Below are 11,430 nucleotides of genomic sequence, written 5' to 3' on the forward strand. Positions count from 1 at the left end.
GTCTAACACTTTAGCTGAAGTCTTATTACCACTCATTCGTTTCCTTTTTATGACACATTGAACCACAGCTAGGTTGTGTTTTTTTTTTCCCTTCTCCCTCCTTTTGAAACACTAGAAAGTAGTCGCATAATTACAGCTTGGGGACATAACACTTTCATCCTGATATGCTCCAAAGGTAGCCACAAAGCAAACTACTCCATGCTGTGTGCACCACCAGAACTCAGTGGCTTTAAACAACAGTCAGCTTTATTAAAAACTCCTCTGTTCCCAGAGTGGACAAACAAAAGAATTACTCAGATGTGAAAAGAAGGGGAATCAGTGTTCAGCAAGGTTATTTATTGTTAACCCCTTCTGGAGTCTTAGGCATCTACTTAAAAGGAATGGGCTGAAATGCTGCTGATACAAAAAAGAAATAGGAAACCCTTTCTTTTTTTATTCTTCTTTCTTTTCCCTCCTTTCTTGTTTTTTTGTTTTTTGGGGGGGTTTTTTGGTTGTTTTTTGCCTAGCCCAGCATTTACCTTTTTTGTAGTTTAGAGGTAAGAGTTTCTCTTCCCCCCCTAGTAAGGAGGTGGTAAATAGAGATTCAGGCATACTTGAAAGATGTGAAAATCTCCCTTTGCCTTTGAGCTTACTTTAACTGAATGTTGTCAAGTTGCTCTGAAACGTTTGAGCAAAATCCTGGATTCGATCAGGTCTCTTCCTCACATGCCACTTTGTGGTTACAACTGACAGAGGACGCAAGGAGATGAATTATTTTTGTATTCCATGCAAATCCCTCCCAGGGGGGTTGCATTACCCAGATCACCCTCTTAATTTGGGGGATGGAATCCTTCCAGGCTCACTGTCTGATGTCTGTCCAACACGTGAGCCCTGTAGGAGGACATTGTGGCTGTGCCCCATGGCTTTGTGGGCCCCTCTGCCTTGTCTCGCTCACGGTTGGGCAGCATAAGTTCTTTGCTCACTTTGCTTTTCAGTCCTTAAGTTTTGCTTTTGACTTCTGGGAGCCGAACCAAACCTCAAAGAAAAACTCAGTTAGAACCACCTGGTTTCACCTGCTTTCATAACAAAACCAGACGGTGGTCAGAGTTTGCTGTGGAAAGGTTCAGAGGCCTTTCAAGGAGCTTTCACAGAATTTCGGGTTCTTGTGAGCACAGCGGTCACCGGCCGTATCTGGTGGTGCCCATTTGTTCCTACCCAGCAGGTGGGAGGTTGTGATGGGAGACCAAGATATGGCCCCTGTGTCCATTGTGAGAAACACGTTCTGCTCTTACCTTGGAAAATGTTTGGTCTGCATTTCCAAAAATAATAATTAAAAAGCAAAAACAAGCATGGCAGTAACATCAATACCAGAAGGGCAGCAAACATGACCTAAATTAAAACAGCAGTAGAAGAGGTCCCTGCCATAAAGGCCGAGTAGCGCTCACTTCATTCGTCTGTGCGCATCGCCATTCTTTCCCTATTTCTCCTGTTTTTCATTCCCCTTTTTCTCCCAAGCGAGGGCCCCACAGGCCATTCATAATGGAAGTTTTTCTAGTTGCAGCTAATCAGCATGGTTTCACGTTTGTGCAGCCATGAGCCGCTGGGACACTCAGCACTTGTCCACCTTGGCAACTGCGAGCAAGATGCTGTGTGTGCAGCACTGGTAGCTCTTCCTGCTCTTAGCCCCCAGGACTGGAATTGTCTCTTCCTCCTCTTTTTTTCCCCTTCTTTTTCTGAAAATGGCAGAAGACCTGGTGATAGAACGCGTATTTGTAAACTGGAAGGAAGAAGGTATGTGTGCACAGATGCAGTAGCAACCCTTCTTTTGGTTGGGTGGGCAGGAAGGTGCAGTTAATACCTAAGTATTGACCTAGCCCTTTCAGCACTCAGGAAGTTGAAATATGCAGGGACTTGAAAGACATTCACATCTCACATTAGAGATACGTGTAGTCAGCAAGTTAGATCCGTCCCCAACTGAATTAAATAAATAGGGTGCTTTGAGCACAGTACAGACAAACAGCTGGTTCTCTCTGGTCTCCTGAAACAGGCAGAGTTACCTTTGGCTTGTGTGCTAGGTGCAGAGTACATTTCCCTGTTCCACGATTTATTCTTCCTGCCTGTCAGTGCAGCCGAGTACAGAAAGTACTGCCATTCTATCTACACAAAGCGTGCAGTAAAATACAGCTATTTTAAATCATTTTAAGGCAGAGCGTGCAAGGAAGGAAAAGTTCTTACAGGGGGTGTTTGCACTCAGATATTTTCAAGTAGTCGACCTGAAAGGGTTAAATTAGCCTGCCTTGGAAAAAAAAGAACAGGACTCTAGGAGGTGGATATCAACTCAATGAGAGACAGAGTGGGACTTGAACTCATTAACACTTTATTTTAAGGGATTGCCTACAACATCAATTATTTAGGAAGCAAACAGGGTCTCCATTGCTGTGTCGCATTATTAATACTTGGTAATGTCAATAAAATCCTACTTTCCTATAAAGTCCCACCAACAAGACACTATTGACTCACATGGCTATTTTACATTTCAAAAGCTGCCGAACACAAAAAGAAAAGGTAATTTGTATTTGTATAGGATTTGTTGTAAATATGATTTACGAACAACATTTTTCAATTGTTATCATACCCGTTTTGAATGACCAAGCCCCGTTCCCCTGCGGGTTATTCATGTGCTGTGCCATAATGAGAAATTTGGCAGATCTCATCTCTTCAGTACATCCTTGTGCCCACCGTGAGCTGGGGATCATGTTCTGCCTTGTTTACAGCTGACAGTGTTATTATTCTCGTTAGGACTGTGCTTTCTTATCATATTGTTGTGTTGAGCGAGCCTTTTCCTCTCTGTTTGTGTTTCCTGGCAGGGCTTTTCTTCCCTTATTGACAGTTTGTAAAAATATGCATTAATTTGGAGTTTAAAGCATGTATCATGGTGTCTCTTTGCTGTGTTTGCTTGAAGTTGATTAATGATAGAACCTCACTTGGGGTCGTCCTCTGGAGAGTTGTCTCACAGGTTCTGCATGTTAACGAGCGACGCCGCACACACAGTGCAGTGATTAGCCCAACCTCCGCCGGCTTGGCGGGCCGGCAGCCCGCTCCTTTGCTTTTCGGGTGCTTATTCCACTTATTTATCCAAAGATTGTATTCATCAACTTAACGTGTCAGCTGAGAGCACTTTCTCTCGATGCCGAGCCTGAAGGCCCATCGAGGTGCTCCTCCCGTTTCCCCCGGGAGGCTGAGCGGCGGAGCGCAGCCTTCACAGCCCGGCTGCACGTTCAGGCTCTGCTCCTCAGCGCCCTGCAGCTCCAAGGGCCCAAGCCGCCCCGCGTTGCTGCCCAGCCCCCCGAGCTGTCAGAGCCGTGTTGGAGCGAGCAGCTCGCTGAGTGACCGTGTTTTTGTTTTTCCAGGCACCCCGTGCATGTCAAAGAAGAACCGCTAGATCCAGATGAAAATGAAGGCCCGCTCTCCTTAGTGACAACAGCCAACCACAGTCCAGATTTTGATCACGACAGAGATTATGAAGACGAACCTGTAAATGAGGACATAGAATGAGTATGTCTGACGTCATCATCCTGAGAATGAAGATGGGAAGAACACGTCAAACCTAGCTGTGAAATCTCTCCATTGTTGTACAGTCTGGAGGATTCTCAGTCCGCTTTGACAACTATGAAATATGTTAACTCTTAGTGCCATCAAGTATCCCATTTGGGAGTATTTTTGATTTTTCTACTTTTTGTTGAAAAAAGGAATTTGTACTCTGTGCATTGGATGGACTTGTTTGGTACTTGGGATTTTCCTCTCTTACAGTCAACGTCAGTGTTGTAAATTTGCTAAACTGATTCACTTACATTTAGCAGCCAACTGTGGACTGCAGGTCCTGCCAATTTTGGACACTTGAGGACATCAAACTGAGCATGTACACCAGAACTGCAGATCAAGTCTTTGCCCAGATTTTAAGGATTCCAATGGACAACATATTTGCACAGTACTGCATGTTGATTATCACTGCCTTTACTCCATTTTGTTGTTTTTCGGGTTTTTTGTTTCGGTTTGGTTTTTTTTTTGTTTTGTTTTGTTTTGTTTTGTTTTTTGTTTTGCTTCCATTTGGGATGGGGAAGGCCTGTGTGTGCACGTGTGTGGATATGTGTGTGTGCGTGTGAGCGTGTCTATCGGGGAGGGGTTAAAAAGAAAAAATTATCCCAAACTTTTTAATGTATTGCTTTTATTCCCCCGCCCCACTTCTCCTCTACCATTTTAAGTTCTGACCTCAGGCCTCATCTGGGCCCAGGGCCTCTCGGAGGCTTCAACGTTTTCTGTACTTTGTGATGAATGTTAATAGGTGTTTTTATTATACGAAGCTGAATGTCATTGAATTGTTTGTAGTTTTTTCTGTCATTCATTCCAGTTTCCTTCAGATGCCACCATGTTTTCTTTAGCTGTGGAAAACATTCCATTTCGGTGTCTCTATTTTTGTTGTTTTTTGAAGAGGTCCCAAATGCTGCACTATACATGTGGAAGGGTTGTCCAACGGAGAGAGAGAAACGAAGTACTGCAAGAATGAGAATGAATGGCAGATGAACATAGAAACACTGTAGGAAGCAACACAGATTCATTCCGCAAAGCAGTATTTTTTTGTTGTTGTCGTTCTGGGTTGGTTTTTATTTTGAGATTTCTTTTTTGGCAGCAATGGTGAATATTAGCAAATGCCACAAAATGGAACAGCACAAAGAAATGTATGCAGCACCAACAGAATTCACTTTTATTAGAGGATGGATAGTACAGTGGCAGGCTCTCGGTTGTTTAACACGAGTTTTAATGGGTCAACAAATCTTTCTGGAATATCTAAGATTACTGAGATGGGCACCTATACATTTATTATGACTTTTTTTTTTTTCTTTTTGCATTTGCATTGGCAAATAGTGGTTGGAAAGATGACTTCATTAAATTGTTATTGTACGTGGCGATGTTTCACGGTTAAACATCAGTTCAGGATTGCTTGGTGGCATTAATCTGTTTGAATACAAATTAGATTTCAGATTGAACTTGTTACGGGAGTTAATAAGGACAGAGCCCCACTAATGCTGAAGTGTTAATTTCAACTGTGCAAATCCAGTACTGCGGTTACGATTGTTATGCAATATTACACCAGCCAGTATGGAAACCTCACCGTAGGAAACGGGAAATACAGGAGAGAATTCGCACCGGGGCTTGTTAGGCATGACTGGCGATGCTCTTCAAGGCAAACATGATATGCAGAATTTGTTGCTATAGGTCAGTAAACCTTGGTCACCAAACACCTAAACGTTTTCGTTCTGCAACCACTTTTCCGTCACTCATTTATTTATGTAGGACTGTAGCTTTTTTATTATTTCAAAAAGCCTTTCAGAGCTTAATTTATATTCTTCTTTGTACCTTTTTTTTTTTTTTTTTCCTAAAATTACCAAAGATATTACACAAAGGTAAATTATGTTCTCTGTTATATGCTTTATCTTGTGAAGCCAAATATCCTCTTATTGTTGATCAAAGGAGGTTGAAGAATTTAGAGGGAAATGACAAGCTGTGGGCTATTGCTAACCTGAGAGGGAAACTGCTCCTTTATTCTAGAACATTTAGAAGGCCAAGTAGATGTCTGAACCAAAGTTGTTACTTTTTATTTGTAGTTCTTTACAGTGACCAAAATGAAATTCTGTAAAGAGGAAGGGAGGAGAGCTTTTGAGGCTAAAACCAGGAAACAGTGTTACTGGGGACGCTAGGGATGGGAGCTGAGAAAGCGAAGACGCAGTTATTTTGCAGAGAATTAGAGTATGAGATAAAGGAGACAGTTTAATAAAATGCAGAAGAGAACAGAAAAGCTCCCACAATTTAACTGGACCACATAATAGTATTTCTAGTTTTGAAAAGAAAAAATAATAATAATAACTAATTTGGTCTTTGGTTCTACAGATTGTGTGCCACTTCTGTTTCGGGATCGTGCTAGGATGACTGCTTTCATTTTGGTTGATCTTGGCAAATTTGCTCAGTTTTGTTTAGTTTTCGGTCAGCATTTTTCATAAAGAAAGAACACTCCTGTCCACTCATAAGCTTTGGTACAAGAAATTTTATTGGCAGTTACTTTTATAAAACTCAGCTCTGCTTTCTGTTAGGAAAAAAAAAAAAGAAAAAAAAAAAAAAAAAAAAAAAAAAAAAAAAAAAAAATGGGGGAAAAAAAAAAAACAAAAGAAAAGAAAAGAAAAAAAAAAAAAGGGCAGTCTGTGGTCATTTGAAACATTTATTTTTCTTTAAATTATCTCCAGGCAGCTTCGTGCCGTGCCGGCGGTAGCCAGACAGGGATGGCGAGAATTGAGCCCTGTCCTTCTAAACTGAGTGGTTTGCTGGTTAGTTGGGTATTCAGAAGGGGACAAAAATCCGGTAGATTAGTTCATTCTCAGCATGTGTAGCTAGACATGAGTAAAGATAACAGCATGAGAAACTGTTAGTACGCATACCTCAGTCCGAACTGTTAGGGAATGAGTAAATAAAAAATACATTTCACTCAGTTGCACTTAGTTGTATGTCTTGCATGCTTAGTCTAAAGACTGTAGCAAAAATATTAAAAAAAAAAAAGAAAAAAAAAAAAGAAAAAAAAAAGGAATAAAAAATTAGATTTTAACCTATCTGGCAGGTGTCGCAGCCTTGCAGAAGAACCAACTGAAAATCTCAGGCTTTACATCGAGCAAACTTCACTATGATTTTTACAGTTCCGATTCTGTATCCCTTTGGATATACGGTTGCTTCTTTAGGGAGGGGTTTCCTATGTTGTACATATATATCCCACTGTGTCTGTGTGAGCCTTTGTCTTGGGGGGTGGGGAGGGTGGAAAAGGTGGCGAGGTCCTTTTTTTTAGATACTGTTCCTCAAAAGGAATAAATGCAGACCTGTTTGTCAAAACACCTTTTGCTTTTTGTGCAACTGCTTTATATTAACTATACTAAAAAAAATAGCTTTGAAAAAAAAAAAAACTACTGTATGTAATGGAATTGCAGAATACGCTGCACATGTATTTTATTTAGTTATCCTTGCTTTAAGAATATTGGATGACATTTGCTGACATGTGGGAGAAAATCCCTGACTTTTTTTTTTTTTTTTTTCCAGCTTTTAAATTGTAACATAGTTGACAGATTTTTTTTTTTTTTCCTCTCTCTTGTTATCATGGATCGAAGCATTTTTGTACAGTTTTTGTGTTGAAGCTGTTTTTTGGTTTATTTCGTTTTGGGTTTGTTTGTTTTGATACTTTCCCACCCCTTCTGTTATCTTACCACTGCCTTTTCTGGCTGTCTCCAACAAAGTTCATATATTTGAAAGGTTAAAAAAAAAAAAAAAAAAAAATCGTTTAAAAAAAAAAAAAAAGAAAAAAAAAAAAGAAAAAAAAAGTTTTTCTCCTGCTGCAGTAAATATTTTGCATGATGAGTTCCAGGGTCACACTTTCAAAGTTTATCAGTGAAGTAGTGATGAATAACGGGGGAGTGTCAAACTATTGAACTTTTTGTATAAAAACAAACAAAAAACTTTACAAGGTGCCAAGATGTAAAGACAATTTGTTACATGTTTTTTTTCTCAAAGAAAAGCGTACATTATGAAAGTAGTACCATGTATCAGGTAAATCGCTGTCAGGAATGAGAGTCAAAGCCTTCCTTGTCCACAAAACCAAGTTTGTAAATGTAAAACCTGTTAGGTTTCTGCATTCGACTAGAAGTGAAATGAAAAAATCAAGGCTTATGTAGAGTAAGTGACCACAAAAGAGGACCTTTTTTTGATTCTCACTCGCAAGAGTCCGGCAAGAGTTCCTGGAATGCCCCAATTCTGGAGCCCCGACTTCAGGGAGAGACCGGGGCGGGGGTTCTCATCCTACAAATATTGCAGATCATTAGATATTTTATATATATACATACATAAATATATATATATATAAAGTTTTTAAAAATAATTTTGAACTATTGTAGTTTTCAGATTGCCAATATTCTCACGCTCATTATAGCATGGAAAAAAAAAAAAAAAAAAGAAAAAAAAAAGCGTTTAAACTCTTTTGAAATCCTTTGGTACCTTTTGTTAATGAACTCAGATTGAGTTTTTAGATGTTTCAGAAGCAATTTAGTATTCTAGTCTTGCGAGGTGAACTTGCAGTCATGACTGCATTTTAACGGACCCAGAACAGGTAACAAACTATCTTCTACCCATAAGCCTTGATGAAAATGGTACAGTCCAGACTGTTAGCATGGTGCTTCGTGTGTATGTGCTGCCAGTAACAAGATTTTTTTTTTTTTCTTTTGATAAGGCATAAAAGAAACTCATTCCTTACATCAACTGTAATTCCATCATTCCATGTCTGTTGATACAGACAATAAAAAATGTTGTGTAGTCAGTACTAATTACTGACATTATAGCATTCTCAAATGCAATAAAAATGCTGGTTGTTCACACTGGTAATGCAAGTTGCCATGTCCTACGTTTTTTTGGTTTTGTTTTTGGTTTGTTTCTCCTCCCTCCCGGCTCCGTGTCACATCCCCAGCAGCCCCACAGCAGACCCTATGGAGGCCTGCTCACCCCTCACCCTGTCCCTGCCCATCCAGCACGCAGTCCATCGCACCCCTGGGACCTCCCCAACCACACTGATTTGCAAGCTTTTAGCTGCAGATTCCTGGCTGGACAGGGAGCTCATTCAGGCCTTGAGTGCTGGATCTGAGGAGGATGCCATCGTATGGAAGAATTCATCTGCTATCCAAGCAAGTCCATCGGAGTTTGCCTGTTTGGTTCCTGGGCAGCTGGGGGTATTTGCTTTCTCGATGGGCTCAACTTCAAAGGTGGAAGCATGAAAAAAGGGTTTGGTTCCTAATCTTGCAAATCCTCCCCAGTGCAGTTCCTTAATGGGAGCTGGACTGGACGGTTCCTCCTGGCTTCAGCAGGAAGGGCTTGGCAGGTGCTGTATGTACACAGAACGGGCTGCAAGATGGATCTCAGTCCACACCACCATGAGAACAACGTTCCGAGTTATGCTGTCACCTGAGACAAACTTTGAGAGGAAAAACCCACCTTTTTTTTTTTTTTTTTTTTTTTTTTGAAGTACACTTTTCTTTGTCAAGTTTTATAAAGAAAAATAAAATGTTTAATAACTAGCATTAGCAGTAAACCAGAATTTCAGAGGAGGGAATTTTTCATGAATAATTCATTAAAATTTCACATCTGCAAGATTAGTCATCCAAATAAAATGCTAATGTCAAAAACATGCACCGTCTATAATATTCTCATCAAGAAATCTTTTTGCATATAATGATAAATGCTTAAATTAGTACAAATGATTTTATAAAAATATTCTATCATAAAATTATACCAGATAACTGCTTTTTTTTTTTTTTTTTTCTTGAGGGGGGAGGGGGAAAATCTTGCACACTCATTACAACATGTCTCAAAATTGTATTGATGGGTGGATTTTGCTAATGAAAAATGCAAAGGATAGGATTTGAGTTAGGTCACATATCGCTCTTTTATCACTAGTGAAGTTTTAGTACATGGGAGAGGTCTTGCTTTTGTAGTTGAGAAAACATTCCTACGTCACTGGCAGAAGAGTGTTTATTTTGGAAGGAGTGCTCTGTGTCTCCAAAGCACGGGTGGTGGGGTCAGCTCCAGGTAGAGGAACATGGCCTTTGGGGATCTCAGCCCCTTGGATGAGGATGCTTGTCCCCATAGGGGTCACCCTGGCTTTGCACAGACCAGGAGGGGATCCAGCCTGAAGACAGCCATGGCCTAGCACGGGAGCTGGAGGCCCAGCACAGCATGGTGCTCGCTGTGCTTTGTGCATACAGCTGCTGATGAGCTGCGTAACGCCCTCTGACCTGGGCTGTGATGGCAAAGGACGGCAGGTTTCACAGCAGTGGCCTGATGGAAGGAACAACCAACTGTTGGTGCTGTTCACTCCCACAGAGACGCGCCCTGCAGCACAACAAACTCTAATTAGCCTTTTTACCCTACTAATCGGGCTGCGGCCCCAGTGATGATGTTAAACGTTGGTTTAATAGCGAGTTAGTCGGGTCATTGCTCAAATTCCTTGCAGAGGAGGTGAGCTCTGCCCTTCACCCGACTGCCATGATGGTTGTGGTGACAACTGCCGGGTGCTTCATGGCCAATACTGCCACTGTGACTGGTGACGTCCCCTTCGTGCCATACACGTGTCCCTGCTCACCCTGTAACTCTTTGTCCCCATCTGCCATAACACCTGGTAGAGGCCCTCTCCCTGCCCCATTTTATCGGCTCCATTAGGCAGATGCAAAGCACTTGGGCTGGAAATAGTCAACAGCATTGCACGGAGTGTTTAACCCAAAACAGCCCTATCTCCAATCTTACTCAACAGGGAATTCCTCTATCTGGAAAAAGAGAAATGGAAACACCACCCCTGTGGCTGGAGCTGCATCTTCATTTGTTTGGAAGCCCTCAGCAGCCATTTTTGATGCATCTCAGAAGCCTAAAAAATGTTTTGTTTTTTTTTTTTTCTTCAAGCAATAATGGTAATTTGAAGGTAACCGTCCTTTCAAGGATTAATTCCAGCCAAAGCAATAACCATTATTTACCAGAGTTTGACATTTTTATCACTCATCATATTAGCAAATTTCCATTGAAAATGCTAAAATGGTTCGTCATAAGGCACATAACTGCTTTGGCTGTAAAAATGACCAACACAAGTGCCTGTACTCAAACATTAAATTATACTGTAATTAATAAAGACAGTTAAACTGTCTACTAGCAACAGCAATTTAGGTAACCACATTTGATCGGCTATAAATTGTAACTACATTAAAATTCCAGAAATATTAGCAATATGGATTACTTGATGGAAATAGGTGCTGATCACCAACACTCCTATTTTACAACGGAAGCACAGGTCATGTTGGCCACAAAACCGTGGGCGAAGATCAAGGCTGAGTACTTTTAATCTTGTGAAACAAGCAATTACAAATAGTTGCATCGATTTGTTAAAAAGCTTTAGGTGACATAAATTGTTTCCTGTTTAGCTTATTGCTCTGATACATAAATGTCACCCAGTATAATATTAATTAGGGTCACAGAACAACAAGGGTCGGGTGATATAGTGTGCCATCACAGATGTGTCAATGCTTTGTGCAAGATGGGGAAGGCGAGAAAAGCTCCACTGCAGCGCCCAGCTCCTAATTTTACGCGATGACAAAGGAAAGTAAAGGAAACCGTGTTTTAATATGTGAAGTAATTACTTTAGTACCAGTATAATTTTACGGTTTAGGATAAATTACAATGTTTTCATTCTCGTGCTCTTGCCACATAACATAAAACTCCACATATAGCATCAATAAAATAGAATACTGTTTATAAAGTCTTTCTGCTGCACAAGACCAACACTATTTCTCCCAGCACATGGAAACTAAGCACACATTGCAGTCTGGTGTG

At 40.7% G+C, this 11,430-nt stretch overlaps 1 protein-coding gene across 16 annotated transcripts in view; it reads left to right on the forward strand.

Annotated features, from left to right (window-relative positions):
* The window catches only part of FOXP1 (forkhead box P1), a 334,704-nt gene extending 330,630 nt beyond the window's left edge, over positions 1-4,074 (forward strand). For all 16 annotated transcript variants that reach the window (XM_042823158.1, XM_042823146.1, XM_042823149.1 and 13 more), the window contains one exon: positions 3,390-4,074. In XM_042823158.1, the coding sequence (XP_042679092.1) occupies positions 3,390-3,534 (145 nt within the window). In that variant the 3' untranslated portion in view covers positions 3,535-4,074. The remainder of the gene's footprint in view (positions 1-3,389) is intronic.
* The last annotated feature ends 7,356 nt before the right edge of the window (positions 4,075-11,430 follow it).

The sequence above is a fragment of the Centrocercus urophasianus genome, unplaced genomic scaffold (genome assembly GCF_019232065.1).
Source record: "Centrocercus urophasianus isolate 14NV4802_14NV808 unplaced genomic scaffold, USGS_Curo_1.0 seq_22, whole genome shotgun sequence".
In the NCBI taxonomy this organism is placed as follows: domain Eukaryota; kingdom Metazoa; phylum Chordata; class Aves; order Galliformes; family Phasianidae; genus Centrocercus; species Centrocercus urophasianus.